Source organism: Falco punctatus (assembly GCF_963210335.1).
Source record: "Falco punctatus genome assembly, chromosome: 6".
In the NCBI taxonomy this organism is placed as follows: Eukaryota; Metazoa; Chordata; class Aves; order Falconiformes; family Falconidae; genus Falco; species Falco punctatus.
The window spans coordinates 39,251,688-39,276,131 of NC_137585.1; the positions used below are offsets into that span (position 1 = coordinate 39,251,688).

Below are 24,444 nucleotides of genomic sequence, written 5' to 3' on the forward strand. Positions count from 1 at the left end.
CTACTAGGATTCACCTTACGTTTGAATGTCAAGTCCAAGGTAGAAAAACTGATTGCTTTTTGTAGATGGGCAGGCTTTGCATTTCTTATATTTGGATTAAATGAAAACTTGCAGATACTAGCCAAAAGCAAGCTTGATTACATAAATATTCTTCTGGCCACATCACTTCATCAGGGCTTTTTTTAGAAATTATAAATGTTTCAAAGATAGCCTATAAAAATGTCATGTAGAAAAAAACAGCAGCAGATGATTTAATGTGAGCAAAATAATTGCCATGATTGGCTATAAAGCTATCTTAATATAACATTCAATTTTGCAGTTAAGCATTTCCGTCACAAATAGGAATCAAATTGCATCAGCTTAGATATTAAAATCATAGATTACAACAAAAAAGTCATTTCTACAAAGAATTTTTTGAAATGTATCTTTCTATTTGAAAGTTTGTTTCAGAAAAAAGAACTGTTTCTAATTGTGCTAATTTTCATTGTGGTTGGACAGATTTTTGTAGTACCTGCTGAAGGATGACTGAATTTCTTCTTTCTTTGCTGCCTCTGATTGCCCCTTGTTTACGTCTGCACAAGATTCACCAAGTTTCTCTTCTGTATCAGTCCAACTCAATATATTCAGTATCTTTATTTTAAATACTGACTTCTTGAGCTCTAGATTTGTCAGAAAAACTTTTGTTTCTTGCTCCTTTGCCACTTTATTTTGATCTTCCATCAGAACTAGTAAGGATCAACTTACCTCATTTCTTGCACCATGACCAGCACTAGGGCTATCAAATGCTCTGTTGCTGAAGAGTGCTGGTTGATATAAAAACACCTTAGTACTAATAAGGAAGAGGAAAGTGGATAATAAAATCACAGAAGGAAACTGCCTTTTATTATCAGACACCTTTTCAAGAACAGTACTGAAATAAGACTTTTATTTATTAGTGTTGTAACTCATATTAAACAAATAACAGAAAATGCACACTAAAATTAACAGCTGTTTCTTCTTGTTTGTCAACCAGAAAATTATTTCTTAAGCAATCAGAAAACAATTTAGTACATTCAAGTCCTGAAAGTATTTTGGCAGTGTGCTTTCTTATGTCACACATTTGAGCAGTGACTGAGCACCAGTTGGCCAGTAGTGAATTTAGCTGTGGCTCATGGCCTTGGGCAGCACTTCTGTTAGAGAGAAGAGGTAGGCTGGTACCACAAAAACCTTTAAGACCTTATTTTAAGATTTTATGCAAAGCCAGAGTCTGAAGTTCAATACTTCTGTAACAAGTTCAGAAAGAAATTCAGCAATGGCATATTCTGACAATGACAAATTTCTGGAATTTCACATGACAGACCGGACCTTGGGCAGGCAAGTGGAATTCCTTTCAGATGATGATGAAGCAGAAAATAGGCTCCAAGGTGCACTACATACATTTCAGCTGTTAACAGCACTTTAATGTTTGAGATGAGATTAAAGGGAAGCCAATGTAAGATTTCTCAAAAGAAAAGAAAAGAAAAGGATATTTTAGCCTTTAGGGTTCCCAGCACCAGTTTTTCCCTTCTATATATCTATTCCTGTTGTGCCCCATGACTTGTTAACTTAAATATAAACTCTATTGCCCAAGACAGGTTTCCTGGAAACTCTTCTAATAATGCATTACGGTTTGGGATACTTACATATATAGTCCTGCACACATCTTATGGCTGGTTACCCCTATAATTAAAATACTTGTGATTATAGGTTATGTTTATAATTTATCATGTGACTTATAAATATCCATTTAATATCTGTTAAAACTCCCGGATTCCCAGATGAGAAATAGAAAAGAATTTTGGAGTAGTGTAGAAGTTTTCCTGGGCTGTGCAAGAGAAGGCTGTGTTCTTGTGACTCTCACCACACTCTGAATTTTTCACTTCTTATTAGTTAATCCAGCTGGTTCTGAGGGAAGCAATGGATCTGCTGTCTAGCTTGTGATTGAGTCTTCTTGACTTAGATTTTTTGTTGATTGTACTAAATGTATGCAGAAGCAAAAGCCAGTTAATACAACTGAGAAGTCATTCATCATTGCAGTTATCCCTGAGTCTGGCTGCATTGTTGTGAGTAATGTGGAAGGAGGGGGAAAGCACTATTGATGTAAAACCAGCACAACAGTAAAAGCAAAGCAGCCAGAGGTGTCTTAACTTTTAGCATGAACTTACTCAAATAGTCCTAATATTGGTGGCCCACGGTAACTGCAGGAAGTGGCAAAGAAATGCAGGATGTTGAAACCTGTAGGTAGAGGGCACAGCGATTGCCAGGCTGCTGCACTGCATTGTTACCAACTGATCCGAAAACCCTTTCAAGGGAGGTAACTGTCAAGCCCACGTTTTATAGAGGAAGAGGCTAAAGCACAGAGTTTAAATGACTTGCTAGCAACTCAGTGGTAAACACTGGTCTCTTGCATCCTATCAATTGTCTATTCATTGTACTACTGATATTACCATGTCTTTTCTGGAGTTCTCTGAAGCCTTACCACAGTTTAAGAATCCATTACAAAGCTATTAGGTATAAGCTTGGCCATAAAAAAAACCTTTTCAGGAGTGCATCTCACACACTTATTTTCATAACCACTTCCAACAATAGTAAGGGGCCATAGGGCTAAAAATATTTTTGTATTCCCCCCACAATGCAGGAATTCCATCAAAAGTCATTCATCTGGATTTGGATGGAGTGGAAGTATCAGAAATTCAGAAGTACGGTAGATGCATGATGTTCCTCTGCGGAGAGTTATTAGCTTGCCAGCAGTTTCATGAGGCTAATTCAACCTGTGGTTTCTATGGCCCTGGATTCATTTTATGTGGTCATATATAGCAACCCTGCAGTGGCAATAGATGGAAGTAGCACCCCCACTGTCAGCTTTCATCCACAACTAGAAAACTGGCATTCTGTTATGAAAGTGCCTTTTCACAGAGATCTTGACTTATTTTGGGGGACCATGAATGGATCAACTGTACAAATGCTTAGGATTCAGGCTGTAAATTACACAAAACTCTGACAAGGTCTCCAGCAAAACGGGGTGATGGATAGGACTCTCCATGTTGTGCTTTTCTATTGCTAAGCTTTGGCTATGGTGTCTCTGCAATACCTTTATACATAGAATAACATGAGCTTTTCCAGATCTGCTTAAAATGGGAGGTGGCAGATTATATGACACACATATGATTACTTCAACTGATTTTCTTTCTGTTCATTACTATGCATTATTTTTGTTAGAGCAGTATAATGACAACGTAGAATAAAGGCCTTTCTCTGCAGCCTCTTGTATATATATGTGTGTATATATGTGTGTATATATATGTATATATATATATGTAGAAATACACAAAACCTTATTGATCAGAAAAGATCACATAGTAGCACATAAGATCTTGTATCAGATTCAAGTGACAGCCAAAACTTCTATATTTTCTTCCAGTTTTTCATAGCATTGTTTCTTCAGATGTGCAATGACAGCAAGGGAGGAAGTATTCAGTAACCTGGGATAAGGGATAGGGTAGCCTCAAGCTCAACGTGTTTTACTGAAGGATTGGAGAAGGAGACAAAAAGCCTTTGGAAATAAGAAGAGGTAGGCAAGGACATCAAGAGATGGTGGATGAGAATGTCATGTAGGTGATTCCATTCTGTTCACTTGCAGAACTGTGGGTGAAAAGGAAACAGGAAAAACTGAAGTGCATTTAAGAAAAGCTGAAGATATGGCATGCACTGTGAAGTTTTTTGTGTAGCAGTCAGTGGAAATAAACTTTACATTTCAAAGACAGCAGAATGAGAGGCCAGATTAACACTGGAGGAAGTGAAAAGAAATTTTTTGAGCCTGCGATAATGCAGGATCAGAAGAGTTTGCTGTGATAGTGTATTTAACATGTATAATAACTTTAGAAGCCAATTGCAGGATGCTTTGTGGCACTACCAAGATCAGAGAAGACTTCAGGAATCCTAGAGGAGAGCAGAAATACAAACTTCAAGAAATCTCAAAGTCCTTGTAGGTCAGTGACAGAAGGAATTAAATAGGAAATATAATCCACCTGTGTGAATATATAGATTTTAGTTTTGTGGCAAATAGGATATTCTGATTTTGCATTTTTGAGAAAAAAAAGTTATTGAGCTCTGTGAAAAAATAGTTAGATAAAATGTTGTGAAGATTAAATATAAATTTAGCACTGGGAGAAACAATAAACATAGTTTACCAAAAGAAATAAGTAGCTTAGTGAAATCTGCATTTTCCTGAATAAAAACAATAGAAGCAAACAAATTATGGGATTAATGTGTCTAATTCAAACATGAATATGGCAATATTGGATTTCACTGTGGCAGTTGTCCATTGTCACCATGACAAAACAGAGGAATTCTTTGAAAGTCAAATGTGAAATAGAAGACTGCTAATACGTAGAGCTGTTCTATATAAAAAAATTCAGGATAAGGGCAACTATCTCAGTTTTAAGGTGTGCTTTGTTGAAATCCTTAGCTACAGTGTGGTCCATTTAGAAAGACGTTCTGTAAGGAGATACTGTACAATTAAGAATAAGGTTATCCTATTAAAAAATGAGGTACATCATGGGAGGACTGTCTATTATCATAGGCTTGGGTGATATTTTTTACCTAGAGGCTTACATTAGTATTCAGGCACTTGTTTTATATTTCCCTGTTTTCACAGTGCTATCCCCTTGAACCTCATTAAACCTTTTTCTGCAGTAGGCTAGCTGCTCAGGCATGAATAATCTAAGGGGTGAACAGAATATTGTTACAAATACACAAGTGTCCACCACAAGAAGTAGTAAATTTAAAGGTGCTTAAAAAGCAACAACATGCACAAATGCCCTCTCAAGCACATACAGCTATAACATGACCAGTATGTTTTTCTTGTAAAGGATTCATTAGAACGTGAGTCTTAGAATAGAGCAAAATAAATAACTCAGCCTGATTAATGAGTTGCCATTAATCATCTCTAGATCACAAGTTCAAAAACAAAAAAGAAGACTTATTTGTTATTGCTTTGTGCTTTATTTAATCGAGACCCATGCAAAACAGGCATAAAAATGCTGTACTGTGTATAAATGAGGACACATTCTAACATGACTGTGTTGTACACCTTTTTTTACAAGGCTGTTGAGAGTTCTAGTTCAACAGACCACCTAAATGTACATCCCTCTATATAAAAGTTCTCAGGTTCAGCAGACTGAAGTGCAACTACAATAAGGGGTTTAAAAAATTTAAAAACAGGTTTAAGGTGTCCAAATCGATGTTTAGGTAGATGAAGCAATTAAGTCCAAACCTGCAGTCTGAAATTCCTCTGTTTAGGGGCTGGGGAAATGCTGCAGGTGGTGTAATTTGCAAAGTGAACCAAGTACCTCCAGCACTGTCCCTCATGTGCATGAGTGTCTTTTGTGGACAAGGCAGTAAGTGAGGAATGGCTTTCTCTCTTTTCCCATTTGTGGATTTTTTATAAAACAAATAGAATAAACCCAGAAATCTCCTCCTCCAAGCTCAAGACAGTTCTATCCCAAAAAACATCAAGGCACAGAAAAATGCCAGGAGGTCTGTTTGGATGAACAAGAAACTCCTGGCCAAATTCAAAACACAAAAAAGGAAGCATACAGAGGGTAGAAGGAAGGATGGGTGACATGGGAGGGATCCAGAAACATTGTCTGAGCATCCACAGGTGAATTTTGGAAAGCTAAAGCCCAAATGTAATTGAATCTATCCAAGGATGTCAAAGACAACAAGAGGGGATTCTAGAAGTACATAAGTGACAAAAGGAGGACTAGGGAAAATGTGTGACCATTGCTCAGTGAGATAGGGCACCTGCTTACATGGAAAGGGCTGAGATGCTAAATGCCTTCTTTGTTTCAGTCTTTGCCTGCAAGACTGTCCTTCAGCAATCCCAGATACCAGACACCATGGGTAAAATCTGTAGCAGGGAGAATGTACCCTTGGTGGAAGACAATCAGGTCAGAGAATACTTAAGCAATCTGGACATATATAAGTCCATGGGCCCTGATGGGAGGCACCCCACAAGCGCTGAGGGAGCTTGCTGATACCACTGTGAGGTCACTCTTGATAATCTTCAGTCAGTCATGGCAACTGGGAGAAGTGTCCACACACTGGAGGAAAGCAAATGTCACTCATGTTCAAGAAGGGCAAGAAGGAGGACCCAGGGGACTACAGGCTGGTCAGTATCACCTCCGTCTCTGGGAAGGTGATGAAAACATTTCCTGGGACATCAAGGACAAGAAAATCATCAGGAGTAATCAGCATGGCTTCACTAATGGGAAGTCATGCTTGGAAAACTTGAATAAATTCTATGATGAAATGACTGGCCTGGTAGACAAGGGGCTAGCAGTCAATATTGTCTACCTGGACTTCAGTAAGGCCTTTGACACTGTCTCTTGTAACATACTCAAAAGACAAGCTGTTGATGGCTGAATGGGCTGAATAAGCAGACAGGGAGGTGGACTGAAAACTGGATGAGTGGCTGAGCCCAGAGGGTGGTGAGCAGCAATGCAAAGTCTAATTGGAGGCCAGTAACTAGCAGGGTACCCCAGGCGTCAATACATCTTCATTAGTGGTCTGGATGATGGGGCGGAATGTACCGTCAGCAAGCGTATGGATGACACTAAACCAGGAGGAATGGCTGACATACCAGAGGGTCATGCTGCCATCTGGAGGGACTTCAAACAGGCTGGAGAAATGGGCTGACAGGAACATTATGAAATTCAACAAGGGGAAGTGTATAGTTCTGCACGTGGAGAGGAAAAATCCCATGCACCAGTATATTTTGGGGACCACTGAGCTGGAATGCAGCTGGGCAGAAGAAGACCTGGGGGTCCTGGTGGATACCAAGTTGAACATGAGGCAGCAATGTGCCTGTACAGCCAAAACGGCTGCTGTGGTGTCCTAGGCTGCCAGCAGGTTGAGGGAAATGATCCTACTCCTCTCCTCAGCCCTGGTGAGGCCATATCTGAAGTGCTGTGTTCACTTTTGGGCTCCTCAGTACAAGAGACATGGACATACTGCAAAGAGTCCAACAAAGAGACACTAAGATGATTAAGGGGCTGGAACATCTCTCCTCTGAGGAAAGGGGAGAGCTGGGGCTGTTAAGCCTGAAGAAGAGCAGGCTCAGAGGAGATCTCATCAATGTATGTAAATACCTGAAAGAAGATTGTATAGAGGACAGAGCCAGATTCTTTTCAGTGGTGCCCAGTTACAGGAGATGAGGCAATGGGCACAAACTGAAATACAGGAGGTTCCCTCCAAACATCAGGAAACACTTTGTTAGTGTGAAGGTGACTGAGCACTGGCACATCTTTGGAGATATTCAAAAGCCATCTGGACATAGTCCTGGTCTATTGATTCCAGGTGGCCCTGCCTGAGTAGGAGGTTTGGACCAGTTTTGTCTACAGAAGTCCCTTCCAACCTCAACCATTCTGTAATTCTGTGAAATAACCCTGACAGATAAGCCGGGGATGCAAACCCAGCTCCTATCCCCAAGTCACTGTCCTACCGCTGGACAACAAAATGAAACTTTTTCTTCCTCCTGTCCCGACTCTCCTAATTGCATTGCACAGGTTAGCTATGGCAATCAGGAGAGAGGAGGTGTAGGCTGCAGCTGCTTCATATGAAGGACTGCTTCAGTTTTTTTTGATTCACAGAAAGTCAGGTTTCTTTAATTGACAAAGATTTCCCTTCATACGTATCTTTACATTCTTCAGACAACCACAACAGAACAGCCTCCTACAGAGAGCCAAAAGAAAATAATGAGTAGAAATCTGTGTCCGAGTTCCCTTTCCTTCTTGCTCCTGGAATTTAGGCACCCAGGTCAAGGTTGGCTGCCATTGGTTTTTGACTCTCAAACCTTTTCTTGAAAAATCAATGTGTGCAAAAGTTCTTTCAAGTAACGGAAGAATACTCACAGTTTGCTGTTAAGGGTGGAAGAGAAGGAGGTGGTATATTGTCCGCAGCCTGGATTGCATCTGATTTGCTTGCTCATACAGCAGGAGATGAAGTTAGGGAGCAACTCAGATGCCCAACTTATGTTGCTTAGTGCCTTTGAGAAGGATCTAGGTATCCCATATGTTCCGTGTCATCAGTAACCATACTGGGCAATGTGGTAGCATAGTTTATGGTTCCTCAGGGCTCTCTTTGATAGCTCTCTTGAATTTAGATGCAGAAATTCTGCCTAAATATTTATTTGAATACATAACTAAATGCTTTCTTAGACATAAGCCTTTCTGTTTGATTTTGGCTAAGAAGCAGTGCCTGACTGGTTTTAGTTTGTGATGGTTGTAAATTGGGAAAAAAATTGTAACGGCTAGTGGAGCTATATTCATATAACACTGGAGTATTTAATATTTTACTTTAATGTAAATGTGGTTCTAATGCATAGTAACTCACAGGGTTACTGTGAAAATAAATTTATTAAGATGGTTATGGTTCTTAAATGAAGGCATTCAAAATGCAGTTATTATCTAAGAGAATCTTGACATTTAACATTCAAATGGCAATATTTTGACATATCCAATATACAGCTAATTTTGAATATAAGGAAAGTGCTCAGAGGCATATTCAAGCCCTTGTATTTTTCTCCACACTGCAGTGATGACCATTTGCAATACATCAAAAGTCAGAGCTCCAGAAGTGCTCACAGAAACCAAGAAAGAAGAAAACAGTTTGGACTTGACCATGAAATACTCTAAATCATGTATATACTAGTTCAATGAAAATGAGAAGGGTTTTAAGCCATCAGAGAACAAGAAAATAATGCCAAAACTGAACTCTGTCAGAAGACCCAAAAGGTCAGGGTAGCTGAAAAAAATATGGAAGATTAAGAGACGTTCTGCATAACTGAATGGGTGAAATTGGATCATAAACAATTCTGTCATAGGGAGCTTTCTGTCTTAGGTTCAAAGGTGTAGGGGAATGTAGAAAGTGGAACTGGCATCTCTTTGCTTTGTTGCCAAGTTTGTGACAAAGAATGACATTTCAAGTTAGGGGAGCTTGTTAAATTGAAGTTATACTAGAGTCTGATTTTTTTTTTTTATTGCTATGTGACACTACCTAATCCTTTTGATATAGAAGTGCAGAAAGAAACCAAAATTTGATGGCCAATATCTGGGAAGACCTATGATAATGGAGTAATTCTTCCTTTGGCTAAGATGCAAGTAAGTTATTAAGAAAACTACTGCTTGTGATTTTGCCACTGTTTTGTATTCTATATATTATAAAGCCTTTTTTTCCTCATTAAAACATGCTTTTGCAAAATGTTAATAGATCTAGAGGTAACTTTGCAAAAATTCTAAAAGCCTTGAAAATGTATGCAAAAAAAATCAGTGTATGAGGAGGAAGGATTTTTCCCTTCTCAAAATATCATAGTTGAAATTACAACAGAATTATCATGAGCCTTTTTACTGAGGGGTAAAGCTGAGGACAATGATTGCTTTTCAGCTGTTTGGTCTAGGCAAGCCTGTTGCTTCATTAGCACTACAGGTATTGAGACAGAAATCAGAGAGGATTGCTCCTTACACTAACAAATCCTTGATCTGCTGGCTGGAAATAAATCTATTGGTTGATACTGAGACTGTGATTTTGTTCTTATGTTTGGAGCTGCCAGGTAAATAAGACTGTTACTGCCACATAGCATCAGACAAAGTTTATGAAAAAGTATTTTTTTCTTTGATTAATCTATTTTAAATGAGTTTAATTCTTTAAGTTCATCCATATATTTTACTATCCTTTGTGCTTAGTCAAGCTGTTTTGTTACTAAAATGTAAAGAAATGTAAATGATTGGAATGTCTTCCCATACATGGGGATTCTTGGATCTGAAGGTTTTTAAGACTGGTAAAATCCTGTAACAAATTAGGTAGTAATGGCACAGAAAACCACCCTGTAGTTGTCCTAAAAAAGGTAACATATTAGAGCATGCTGTTAGCTTTGGAAGGGGAGATGATTTTGTTTTCATCATTTTTGCTAGTGTTCAAAACTCTTGATTGCCAGAAATAGAATGTAAGGGTAGATCAAATTAGACTCAGAAAATATCCACAATAGTTTCATACTCTTTATAACAAGTTCTTTCTTACAATTTAAAGAGTAGTTCATGTTGGTCAGAGATTGTGTGGCTCACAGGGTCTAGATTGTTTGTATAGATATTAATACTGAACTTTGTGATACTAGGTTATGGTGTAGTTAGCAAGGAGAAATACAGCAAGCTTTTCTATTTTATTCATAATGTTTTACCTAGTCATGTCTATGTTAGTGCCAGAATGAGAGGAGATAGGGTTTTAGCTTTTTTCCCCCCACATTTACGTATACTTAAGTAAAAGGAAAGATGACATTTAGTAGCAAACCATAAATGGTGTAAAAAGGGAGCAAATACTGTTATTGGGAAAATAGAATCCCATTAGTTCATTTTTCATTAAATATGTGATCTGTCAAGAAAATAGGTCAACTTTGGGGAATTTAATTTTACGGAAGATGCCATCCAGCTTTTCTGATTTTTACAAGGATGCCTTTTTGTTTGTTTTGTATGAAATATTGTAGTGTTCTATAGAGGGAGAGCTATCCTTCAAGGTGGGTCTATACAAGTAAAGAGACTTTTTAAAATATCAAAGAATTAACTGCATGTAAAAATGATTTTCAGCTGTTAATGACTTCATATAAAATTTTTATACAAGATGAAATCCAAATCTGTTTGAAAAGTAAGGACTTAGCTTTTACTCAGGGATTACTTTTTCTATATATTCACCATGAGCTGTAAAGGCTGGACATTGGTTTTGCTGGCCTAATATTCCCAGATGCCAAGAAGTCAAACTTTGGACTCTGGTTTCTACAGACCACTATAGACGGACATGACAATTTAAATGGGCTGTTGGGGTTTGACAGCCAGTAAAAAAACCTGTTCAGGTGTAGTCTAGGAATTGGTTCTAAAATTCTAACAAATTCCCAAGCTCACACTGGATGCTTAAGCTGCTCTCTAAACATTTCAAACAAATATTAATGAATTCAGTCTTCTCAAATGCTGTGATAACAACTACATGGCTTAAGAAGAGTCCACTAGAGATACAGACCTTCAAAATGAATGGGAAATTTAGCCTCTGCTATTAAATTACACAGTAAAATAACATCTGTCGTATAATTCTAAATATATATACTGGGTAACTGAGCAAGAACCAGCTGAATGTCCTTTAGATTTGTAAGTAACCCAGCTAATTCAGTGAGCAGAAATACTGAGTATAAGCCCCCTAAAGCTATTACTGAAAAATAAATCCCGAAAGACCAATATTGTGCACTAAAACATATACCTAGAAGTCATTCACGGTTTTCCCTTAACAGGAGTGAGCAAATATTTGAACATGCATATTGCACGTTCAGATTCCTTCCTTTGACCCTGAAAAAGCACAACCATATAGGTACTTCTGAGTAAACTTCATGGTGCTTGGAGAAGGAAAAATAGGACATCAGTGATAAGGCAAATGACCAGGTTTCAATTTTGGATTTCTGCCTCATTGAATTCCTCTTCTATGATACTGGTTTGACAGAGGGATTGGTTTTCCTGCCTTTTTCCAGTTCCAGAGAGCTTACTTAAATAGGTTATCTGATGGCAGAAGATTCTGCTTTTACCTTGAATTTCTCCCTGATGTGTGAAAAGTAGGGTCAGTGTCCATGAATCTGCTATACTCACTTAATGCTAGTATAAATAACCATAGAGACTGCAAATTAATAAAAACCAGTATCTTGAGGGTGGGCATATAGCCTCTTCTCTGTTATAATCAATGGCTTTTGGCCTCTAAATTTAGTGAACCTAAAATTCTACCTTGCAATCTAAAATCCCCATAGCCATGAAATACAATTCTGGAATTGTATTTCTGAGGGTGCAAATGTAAATATCTGGCAGCCTAGTTCAGCACCATAAGAGAGTGAGGCCGTGAAAAAATGTGGACTTGAATGTACAACTGAATGTATTTGGACATATAGTTTTGCTGCTGGCTTACCAGGAGGAGTTTTTCTACTTCATATAATGATTCTTGGGCCTGAATTCATGCCTATTTTTCTTATTCAGATTTTTCCAGAATCCTGTGAGAAGCTAATTTGCAAGATAGAAAAAGCTATTTCCAGAGATTATTACTGATGTTATTTGGGGCAAACTGAGTGACAGCTACTATTTCTTCCCTAAGCTGCTGTGAAATTTCATCCATTCTTCACCAATCCAAGCCGCTCAAAACTGAGATCCTTCAAGAAATTCACAGAATTATTTGCTGCATGGCTCTGGATGAAATTTCATTCTTAAAAATATAACATGCATCAATAAATTACAGTTGTAATGAAATATGCTATTGACTTTGTACTTGGTCTATTTAGGTGTTAATTTCTTGTTTGCTTGCAAGATAATTCTGCAGATGAACTAAATGAGCACATTGCCACAGTGTTTGAACATTAGCTTTTCTTGTCATGCAGTGAATATAGTTAGGTAGTAGAGTAAGGATAATGAAATATGTCACAAGGACAAAACCAAGCCACTGTTGAGAATGGGATTGCAAGAATGAAACTTTGGGAGATAACCAGAAATGGTGCAGACTAAGCCAATATAATTTATACAAAAAGAAGCCCTTCATATACGTTAATATGCTGAGCCATAATTTGCATAGGCCATACCCCTAGGCAAGTTTGCTGCCCTTGCAATATGACTGATAGCTTCTTGCAGAGGGATGTGACAGGCAACAAGATAAGTACTAAAGCTGTGCCAACTAACTCTGTGCTCCTAGCTGTGTCCTAGGAGTCTTTAGCCCAGCCAACAATGGAAGTTCCACACTCTTCGTGCACCCAGAGCTCTCATGTGAAACCAGCTTTGAGTGCAAAAGCAGCTCAGTACTAGATTTTAGGTATTGTTTTGAAAATGTCAAGCATATGTGTTTTTCTTTCCATCTTTAGCTACATACAAGTCAAATCCCCCTCACCTTCCCTAATGTCTTCAAGACAGGAGACAGAATCTCTGTACCTCAGACCCAGGCAAGTCTGGGTAAAACTATAGCTTTCCTGTTTTATGTTAGGCAAGGAAGGTTAAAAATAGGACTCAGTGTCATTGCCATTTTTAAGCATAGAGTTCCTCCAGGAATGGCTAACTACTTCATACTTCTTGAGCAGTATTCTCAATTTGAGAAAGTGTTCCTGATAACAAATACTGAAATAACAGGTAGTTTTGAAATGACTTTATTTTTATGCCAATAGTGACATTAACATGAAGATTGACTCTTTTGTACTTCTGTGAAAAAGACAAATTTGTGGGTAAAAAAAAGTCTGCAAAATCCGTGGTTATTTTTGTTATCAAGTTCAAAAGGAATATCAATAAGAATGCCAGGGCCTGAAGTCCTTTTGTCCCCTTCAAAGAATATATATTGAAGCTATAGAACATATATGTTGAAGATTTTGTAATAACGGTGCTTGTGCCTGTGATAGTTCTGATGCAGCGGTCTGGAAAACAGTGGTAGAGGCATATAAAAACCCCAGGAATACCTTTGAATAAAACAGCAGATTTTACTTCTGTAGAGACAAATAATCAATAATCTGCAATTTTGAGAAGCTGGGAAGTTCAGGGACATGGATTACCTAAAAATCAATGTCAGTCTTTATAAAATTACATCTTGAAGTTTGTAAGTTAAAACCACAACAGCAGAAATGCAAAGCAGAAGCTAAATTTGTACGTGTCCTCCATGAAATTTACCATGGACTCTTTTGCTCAAGTGTGTAAACACTGAAGAACGTATCATGAATTTTGCTTTTGCATGAAACTTTTTTGCTTTCATGTGCTTGATTTGTAAGGTGGTGTGCTGTTTTTTTAGTGTGGTTTTTTTTTTTTTTTAATTAAGAAATCCCTGTTATCTGTCTGGTTTTGTCTGTCACATTTTCAAAGTCTTCTTAGAACTTAGAAGTATGAAAGTTCATTGTCCCCCAGAGGTTTATCAAAGCTGTCTGAACATTTGACTCAGATTTAGCCAGGGTCTCATGTGAGTAAGACTACTTGCATGAATAAAGCTCAGCATATGTCCAAGAAGCTTTCTGAAACAGAACTTAGATCTGGAAATATATGTATGAAATACAGTTTGTCCTGAACTGTAAGACCTCCTCAGGGAGGACTTAAATGATAAGGTCAGTAATAATTGATACTAAAATCACATTTTCATCCCAGAGGATCTCTAACTCATTGTCACCTGGATTGAGTCACTTTCATTTCAGCACTTTCCAGAAGTCTGTAAAAAGTGGCTTCTGCCTGCAGAGACAGATATTTTAGCATTTTTATAAGTTCTCATCATTTTTCTCCTAGCACACTACACACTCATTTCCAGAAGACAGAAATAAACAGAAGGTCATGAATTCCCAGCACTTCAGCAGACACATGGTGGTCCACTATGGACTCGTTGGTTTCAGCACTGCATCACTGAGTACTGCAAAAACTAAGCGTACCTCAGACCTCTGACATGAAGGCATCTTTGGGCTGGAAGGCAGCAGTGAAACAAAGAAGAGCAGTGAGTATAGCTATTTCTGTGGGGTTTTGTTTGTTTTGCTTTTGTTTTCTTGTTTTGGTTTGGTTTTCCCTATGACCAGATCCTACTATTTTAGAACAAACCATGCTATCTTTTATATTCACTAAAAACAGTCAAAAGATCTCCTTGAAAATTTCTATCAAAATATGTATTTTCTTCAATTTAATTATTTTGAATTCTGTAAAATATTTTTAGTGGATTTCAAGTAAAGCTGTGATATGTTTAATATTCTAAGACTGGATGTTAAACTGCAAGAATAATTATATCTATCTATGTACCTTAGAAGGTGCTGGTTACCACTACTACTTCTATCACCTTTCAGGAAGATGGAAAAGTTTATTTTGACTTGAACTTAACTCTGCACAATATTGAATATTGTAGAAAACTGTGACAACCTCTATTTTTTAAACATCAATGGTATACAGGACTGTGAAATGTATTTGTACAAGACTGGCAGTTCTTGGGATACATACAGTTTAAGAGTTGGACAAAAGGTGGTGTAGAACCATAGCAAAGTGATTTAACATATGTACTAATTCTTTAACTACAGTTTTACTTTGTGCTTACAGAAGGACTTGAACTGAAACTCGACTTACCAAAGTTTGGAAGTCTTACACACTAGGGCACTCAGAATATTTAATATACAGGAGATGATATTTATAATATTTTTGCTGCTAATCTTTTTTTCAATGTACATATATCTTCAAACACATATGCCTTACACTAAAGGATACAGTTGTGGAAAAAAACATTTTTTTACATGAAAGAAAGGCTTCAGATAAATTATTTTGCTATTGCAGAAGTACCCAGGCCATGTGTCACAGTTTCTTCTTTGCTAGATCTATGCCTAGAAACATACATATGTTTTTCAATGAGGTCTACACCTACAACGGTAATTGCTACAGATATCACTTGACATTACTTCAAATTTCTTTGTGAGTGACTACAAATTTCAGGAGCATCAAGTTTTGCAAAAAAGAAAAAAAATCCTTAGAGGGAAAATTCATCCGTTCAGAAGTCTGCTATAATGGCATTTGTAAATGAACCTTGAATTACTAGCATGCAATTGGGAGAACTAGCAATCCCTTCTTCACCCTTTTAGCTATCAGTATTGGCTGTCATGAGTTTAATTAACAAAGTATGTTTCACAGGTACTCATTAGAAATATTCCTTCAGGAAACAAATATTAGGATTTAGCTAAAATAGGAATTTAATGTACTTCATGTTCCGATTAAGTTCATTTGTATCCCTTACACCTCTAGGGTCTCTTTTCTAGTAGGATGTGTATTCAAAATGAATACAAGAGTGTTTACTGTTGCAATGCAAATTCCTTTGTCAAATGCTTATGCCTTCACATTAAACACATGCTATGGACACTGGAAAAATGGTTAGCACTGTCTTTCAACACTGCAAGAAATATCAGGCATCACCAGACACAACCCACTAGGTGTTTAAATCTCAGGATACTTCTTTCAGTGTTAGTGCCTACAACTAACATGTTATGGAATACACATACGTAAGTATTTTAGCTAGTCTGGTCTGGATGGTTTTGTCCACAGTGGGGAAAAGGGAGATGTTGTACCAGCTGAGAAACAGATTGCTATCACCACCCAGAGGCCTGCTGCTTCCAATTGCTATTGGTCCCTTCCTAACTAGATAGGCATCAAAGTGTTGCTGATCCAGAGAAAGTAGCTTGTAAGGCAATTAATGAAGGGTTATTCCTCAAGAGTGAACATGATACATCTCAAACAATTTGATTGAGGGGAATGGGCTTCACAAATTGGGCTGAGGAAGTCGATACCTCTCGTTAAGTCCACCAGATACACGCCTCAGGTCATTGCGCTGGATTCAGCCACATGGGGGGCTTGTTAACACCCGCAAATCTACGGTTGCATGTGCCGATTTCTGAATAGGCATCAAAAAGATTAATCATGTTTCTGTAACAATTTTCAGTCAGAATGGCTCTTTTAAGTCAAAATGAGCCTAGCCATCATAAAGGTAGGAAATAAAAGATATAATTCTCAAAATATTTTTAAAATGCTAAGACCAACTATGTGTGACCTGACCAGAAGTTGTGTTCTTCAGGCACATTTGTACTATGCATAAAATACTACCAGGCATCCAGCAATAGCATCTGATTTCAGGACTATCATGGTGTCACAGTGTTTACAGTCTCTGTGAGCTCCTCTATCTATATTTATTTTTAAAATTCTGGCTAGTGGACTCTATTGACAGTAATTATCCTGTCACAGTAATGAAAGTGTGTGAGAAAGCAGTGTTCTCAAATATAACCTAAATTATTACATTTGAGAACATTTTTTTTTTTTGTAAGAAATGTATTTTTCATTTTCTTGCTTTCTTGGCTTGCTGTAGCCTTTACCTTGCAGTAGGGAAGTGTCCTGGTTTTGGCCGAGATGCAGTTAATTTTCTTCTCAGTATCTGGTGCAGTGCTGTGTTTTGGATTTGGTGTGAGAATAATGTTGAAAACATACTGGTGTTTTTACTCGTTGCTAGGTAATGTTTATCCTAGGTCAAGGACTTTTCAGTTTCCTAGGCCCTGCCAGCAAGAAGACTGGAGGGGCACAAGAAACTGGGAGGGAACAGTCAGGACAGCTGACCCGAATTAGCCAAAGGGATAGCCTATACCATGCTCAGTATATAAAGCTGGGGAAGAACAAGGGAGGGGGGATATATATTTGGAGTTATGGTGCTGGTGTCTTCTGATTCTCCCTCCTGCCATCCTGACACTGGGGGTGGAGTGGTGCTTGGTTGCCAGCTGGGGTTAAACCACAACAGGTTTTCATGAAATGTCCACTTATCCCTTCAGGTGTTTTAGGTTTTGGGGGTATTAACTTCTTTTAGAAATAACCATTTGATCCTTAACTTGGACATTTTGGAAACAGCATTATGCTACTCAGGGCTGTATTCTATGGTGGTACTAATGGGGAGGAAAGCGAGGTGAATTGTTCAGCATGGGACAGGTAGTTGATACAGCACTGGGCAACGCAAACAGCCTCTGCAAGCCATGGGAAACTCTCAAAGTTATTTATATTTACCTCAGAAACAGAAGTAGCCACCAATCTCTATGGTGAAAGACTCCTAGTGATTTTGGAAGGTGATCTAAAAGTTCTGATGAACTGGGAAGTCTACAGGCCAAATCCTTCACCCCTCTTGTTTTTTGGAGCTAGGGTAAGAAATTGATTTAACGTCTTAAACCTACTGTAGTGCGTAAAGAGTCTAGTTCATCTCATCCTCTTATTCCTTTACCTGTAATGTGATATATATTGTTATGTTCCTATTGCTCTAATTCAACAACAGTCGGGTAACAGATGCCTACCTCAACCATGAATATAAATCATACAATGCAGTTCCCCTTAGCTGTATGGCATTTTTACAGTGTGATTACAGGAAGAATTTCCTGAGAGACCTGTAATGGATAGATATATTATAGCACTAAAATAATTCCATAAGCGACAAATCAACATCTTTCAAGCTGGCCTTAGTGGCCTTGTGCATTATACTGTGAAACTTTATCACTGAAACTCTGTAAGGGTTTCTAAATATATGCTAAGATGTGCAAAACAAAAGATCCACTATGGATGATGGAGGTCTTCTGGGAAAAGGAATAAACTTTCTTTCCTAGTACAAACAGGATGCCTCACTTTATAACAGGGATGTTTCCTCAAAGCAGGAATGTATTATAAGATAAATATTTAGGGAGCATTACGGCCACGTGTCACACAAATCATTAAGTCAAAAAAATCTCAGGTGTTTGGTCTTTCCTCTCCCAGCCCCGCTCCGCCGTCGGTCCCCGCTAAGCGCCGACAGGGCCAGGCGCCCCGACATGGCGCCCGCCCGGGCCCTCCTGCGGCCCCACGGGGCCCAGCAGCGGCAGCTGCCCGCCCACCCCGGCTCGCCAAGGCTCCGGCCAGGGCGGAGGCGACGGTCGCCGCCCCGCTCCCAGTCGCTTACGCGCCCCCTGGCCAAGGGGAGCCGGCCTCCGTGGGCAGCACCGGGCGGGGGCGGTTCGGCCCGCCGCGGGGGCAGCCCCGCCGTGCCCCGCCGTGCCGGGAACTGCCGCCGCGGCCGCGCCGTCTTGTGCCGTCCGAGGGCCTTTTGGAACCGTAACGAAGCCGGCGCGGCTCCCCACGGGAGATGGGTTTCCTGGGCAGGCTAGCGGCGCTGCCAAAACTTGTTGGGGCGGCGGCGGGCCGGGGCGGCGGCTGGCGGCGGGCGGGGGAGCCCTGCGCGGGCAGCTCGCTCCCGGGCTGGGCCGCCGCTGCTGGCCGCCCGCCGCCCGGCGGCCGCGCCGCCTCCTCCCGGGCGCTGGGCGAGTACGAGCAAGTTTTCAGGTCCTCCGTGGCGGAGCCCGAGAAGGTCTGGGGGGCAGCTGCCGAGCAGATCCAGTGGTACAAGCCCTGGGCCCGCGCCCTGGAGAAGGGCCGCGCGGGGAGCGCCTCCTGGTGAGTCCGCCTGGGGGCCGGGCCGGGGCGCGGGGGTGCCGCTCGGCCGTGGCGGAGGGGGCCGCCTGCGGGTGTGCCGGGTGCGGGGGCCATGTGCCTAACACAGGGCTGCCCCAGGCCGTGTTCGGGGTCAGCGGGCTGCAGCTGGTGACAGAGGTGGCTGAAGAGCATGGAGGAGTTCAGTGGTTATATTTGGTTAAGCTTAATGATTAAAACCAGCGTGGACGAGTGTGTTGGGGTGAGGGGGGATTAGCGTACACTGTAACAGGTGACTTTCAGCTATGAAAACACAGAAACGGTAGCTTTCAGAGTTGTTTAGTCTTAGAAACGCAGTAGGTCATAATTCAGAGGATGTGGTTAAGGTAATTTTGGCAAAAGCATTGGCATCGTAATACATAAATCCATCTGATGAACAGCAAACTGCCTGAAGACAGGGTATGGTACCCTTCTTATAAATCACCGGATAGGATTTACAGTACTTTCTTAAAGATAATTTACCTGTTAAAATTTTGTGTTGACCACCATTGCCTCTTTTTCAGCCAGTTTACATCATGCTCTTTGATCTTTTCTCAAAGAGAAGCTGATACAGGATAAAAACGGCAACACAGGGTGAGGGTCATCTTTGGTACATTGACCTTCTTTGCATTTTTATATTTTTCTGGTTTTATTTTAATGTAAAAATACTAATCATTCTGATAATATATTAAAAAATATTAATAATTCTCAAATCTGCCTGAATGAAGAGATACAGAACCAGCAGAATGGAGCTTGCTTTCTTGTTGTCTGATCTTATTGCTTGGCACCTCTACTAGTGGAAATTGTTTATATGTGTTAAGCTGTATATTAACCAGCACCCAGCCAAGATAAATCTCTTTTAAGTCAGCAGGGCTGTGTAACAGTCAAAAGTCCAAAAATGGATGGATAGGGTCCACTGACCATTTATAGGTCATAGCACAATTCAAAAAGTGAAGATGGGATTGCCTGTATGGTAAGTGTCCAAAGAAGGGTCTAGAGAATAAGCTCTGTGAGGAGCAGCTGAGGGGACTGGGGTTCTTTAGCCTGGAGAAAAGGATGCTCAGGGGAGACATTCTTGCTCTCTATGACTACCTGAAAGGAGGTTGTAGGCAGGTGAGGGTCGGTCTCTTCTTCCAGATAACTAGTGACGGGACAAGAGGAAACAGCCTCAAGTTGTGCCAGGGGAGGTTTAGGTTGGATATTAGGAAAAATTTCTTCATCGAAAGCATTTTTTTGTCAAGCATTGGAACAGGCTGCCCAGGGAAATGGTTGAGTCCCCATCCCTGGGGGTATTTCAAAGGTGTGTAGATGTGGCACTTGGGAATGTGGTTTAGTGGCGGACTTGGCAGTATTAGGTTAACGGTTGGACTCGATGATCTTAAAAGTCTTTTCCAACCTGAGTGATTCTGTGATTTTATGATTAAAGACTAGTAAAGGTCACTGGCTCTGGCATTCCTGAGTAGAATAACAAAGAAGTCGATACAACGATTACTTTTAAAGAACTAAGAAATGGGAGTATAATACACCCTAGTGAGCATGGTTTTGCTATTAGATTCTGTCAACAAATGTGGTTTGTTTTGCTGAGCATGGTGAGGTTGCTTGCTGAAAGTTACATGATTAGGTCTTTGTAAAGCATTGTGACTTCTCAGATGGAAGTAATTTGCCCTTATGGCAGGGATAACTGGATAAAGGTTCATGGACTGAAATGAGGCTTGTCTTCCAAGGTATTTTCTGGGCTCACTTCTCACTTGCATCTTTCTCCCTCTGTGAATGCAGATTGCCACAGGCTGGAATTATCTCATTAATGTGGGCAAATACCTGAAGGGAGGGTGTACAGAAGACAGAGCCAGGTTCTTTTCAGTGGTGCCTAGTGACAGAACCAGAGGCAATGGGCACAAACAGAAACACGTGAGGTTCCCTCTGAACATCAGGAAACACTTTTTTAATGTGAAGGTGACTGAGCACTGACTGGCACAGAATTTGTTGTCGGGTCTCCATCCTTGGAGATACTTGGAGGTCCTTCTGTTGCCTCTGGGTGCCCTTGCTTAAGCAGGGCTGTTGGATCAGGTGCCCTCCAGTAGTCCTTCCAACCTCAACCAGTCTGTGATTCTGTGGGATTATACAAAGATGCAAACCTCTGAAGACTCAGTATCAGGCCCTAATTATTGTTTGGGTGTCAGGTGTCTGTCGCTTTGTTGTGGATAATAGAACACTGAGCAACTCAAGTTTGCATAAGCCTCTTAAGATGTGACATGCAATTTTATTTCTTTTTTTTAATTTAAGTTCCCCTTAAGTGATAACAGGCTGTATGTGATACTAGTGTAGCACTGTAATGCCTCTGAAGTCCCAGACAGTTACCAGCATTCAGTGTGCTCAGCAGGATGACAGGTAGGTATGTTTTTTGAGGAAAAGGCTGAATATATGAAAGAGTATACAAGAGGCTCTTCAGAGGGCATGCTGAAGAGAAAGCGAAGAGGACGGAACATAGCTGAGGAAGAGGCCAGGCTTTCAACAATAATATAGCTTGCTGGTCTAACAGGGTGGGGATGTAGTTCTGAATCTGAGGCTTACTTAGGAAGCAGTTTATGGAGACCTTAAAAATGGTATTAAGAAGTTCATTTATGTGCTTCATGAGTTAGACTTCATCTCCTATTTTGGAGACATACTATTAGGTCCACTAATAAATATCCATTTTTCCCCCAATATCTTTGGTTTTGGTTGCCAAACCTGAGACTTACGGAAACAGATACTTTTCATATATTTTCCAGTCTCATTTACTTGGGTTGAAGAAGCTGAAGGAGGTGGTTAACACTTAAAATGTAGCTATAAGGCAAATGCCAATTTTTGACTTCTCTAAATACTGTAAGAGCATGGAAGAAATGTCCGGCATGCCCTAGTGTGTTGTCTTTAGTCTCTGCCATTGGAAATACCAATATTCTCTCAATGGGATGCAAAATAATTTCCAAAAGGTACGTGATCAGTGTCACCATCCTGACTGTTTTGTTGAAGCAGTAATCCCGGGTACCATTGACTGTTCTAATCTGCATCAGTGGCTGGTACAGTGCAAAACATCATCTGGTTTTGCCCACATCAGAAGTAATGAGAAGAGCAAAAAAGCATGATTGGTCAAGAAAAGGATACAGGAATTAAAATTGTTTACTGTAGAAGCCAAAATGAGACCTAAGTTTAAAACCATGTAGAACTTGGCTACAAAGTTGAAGGAAAAATGTTCTTTTGAGTTTGCTTTGAAGAGGTCAAAACTAGAAGTCTTAAACTGCAACAAGGGATATGTACATTTTAGATGTTAGAAAGAAAAATGGTTTTAATGCTAAAGATAGTGAAACTCTTGAACAAATTATTTTGGATTCCTGTGGAATCCCATTTAGAAAGGTTAAAGCAAGGATCTTTTTAGGAATGTGTAAACAGTTTTTCCTAACATGCAGGCAGAGGGCAATTTTGCAAGTTATGTTTTTTCTCTAAGTCATAAAAGTGCAATGTAAAATCCCCTTTGAACTTTATTAATGTTACACAGATTGCTCTTCAAGTGTTGCTTACACTTAAAAATGTGACAGGATCAGTTAACATATTATCTCAAAATATCTTATAATGTCATGGTTTTGTCTAACAGGTTCTGTTCTCACTTCATCTAGAAATTTTTTTTAAAAAATCCAGTTGATTCCTGGGAACCTGGCTTGGTGAAGTACATATACCCTGCATGACATAAAAGGATGTTAACTATAATTTTTTTTTTAGATGTGGTGCAAATTAATTTTAATGTAGTTTTTTCTTTTGCATATATGTCAGCTTTATTCAGAGCCTTTACTTTCTTTTTTTGTTCTTAATTATCTTTGCTTCTGAGCCATTGAATGAAGACTAAAAATTGTCTTTAAATACAGCTACTTTGATTCTTAAGATAGCAGATAATATTGGAAATGTTGGGAATTCAAAACTTTTGAATATTTGAGTGAATTAAGGCATAATTATGTGGTGCCTTCTTCACTACTGTACTTGTTTTATTACTAACAAGTAGGCTGTTGTCACATTGAAGAAAATACTGAATGCAGTACAAAAAATTCCCAGGCCATAGATAGGTTGTTAAGCTGTATGTAACAGGAGTCCTGCTGTGGAAGACCCAAGTAACTGACTTGCCAAGAGTAAACTTGAACAGAAGATCAGCGCTTTTGTACCCTCTTCTACTTCTACAAGATTAATAGTAGTCATTTTAAAGTATGATTAAAGAGGTAAGTACATATGCATGAGATTCCTGTTTGTAAAACAACAGAAACTCTGCAAGACCTCAGGGCCCCGGTGAGACTGGAGGTGCTGAGCCCCAGTCATAAACGGGCAGTAAGTCCTAGGTTACTGTTGTAGGCAGCTTTAAAGAGGGTCCTAATGTGGGTAACCAGACTCAAATTATTAAAAAGATGCCTTATTAGAACGAAGTTATGCGTAACGTGGATTATGAAAGGCTGCTGTTTTCATGGACAGGAAAAAAGACTTATCAAAAGGATAGGTTGATATTGTCAGAATATTGGTTTAAAATGTTGCTGTGAAGCAAGCTGTTTTGATATTATAACAATGTGTGTTATAATATCAAATGTGTATTATATGTATATTATATATATGTGTGTATTATATATATGTGTATTTTATATATATATAATGTGTGATATAATATAATGTGTATTATAAATGATGTGATTTTTGATGGGAAGAAACCTGTCATGTTTTTTTCCACCTTGGCACCAGTGGACAGTAGATGAACTCTTCAGAGAGACTGCCAGTGAGCTAAATGCAGTTTCTTTTATGTATTAGAGTTGTTACTGTTCACTTTTTTATTTGTTTTCCTCTGCTGCATTTGTTGATGTTATTAATTTCTCAGCATTAGGAACACATCCTAAGACAATGTTCTTCAGACTTGGATTCAGTTGGTAAGCTGCATTGAGATAATTGTCTGGTAGCAACAGATTAGCATTTTACGGTCCTGCTTATTATGGCAACATTTACTGGCAGCTGTGACAAACATCCTGCAGATCCACCTCTGATCTTTCTGCAAACTATTGGAATATTTACTTTCTGATTCTAGACCTCTGTTTTAAGTGGCATCTCACTGATGTCCTTATGCCAAGACTGGGTCCTCGTTTCATGTTGCTGGTTCTTTCGAACTAAAACTTATTCAGGCAAATCAGAGTTCCTCACAGGTATTCATCTTGAGAATCACTGGATCAACAGAAGTTTGCAGCAGCCCAGGCCAGCTTTTCAAAGCCAGACAGCTTTTATTTGTCAACTGGAATGAGGTATTTGAGCATGTCCTTGGGTGACCGTAGAGAAGTGTGTCTTGTGCTTGTTGTCATGGTAGGTGCATCTCTGCTTCTCTGATCCTGTAAGAGCCTTGCTCCTTTTGAGCGGGGTA

General features: G+C 39.5%; 1 protein-coding gene across 1 annotated transcript in view; it reads left to right on the forward strand.

Annotated features, from left to right (window-relative positions):
- Window positions 1-550: 550 nt before the first annotated feature.
- The window catches only part of ACSS3 (acyl-CoA synthetase short chain family member 3), a 117,816-nt gene continuing 93,922 nt past the window's right edge, over window positions 551-24,444 (forward strand). The window contains exon 1 of the mRNA XM_080393266.1: window positions 551-19,016. Coding sequence (XP_080249392.1) covers window positions 18,709-19,016 — 308 coding nt within the window. The 5' untranslated portion in view covers window positions 551-18,708. The remainder of the gene's footprint in view (window positions 19,017-24,444) is intronic.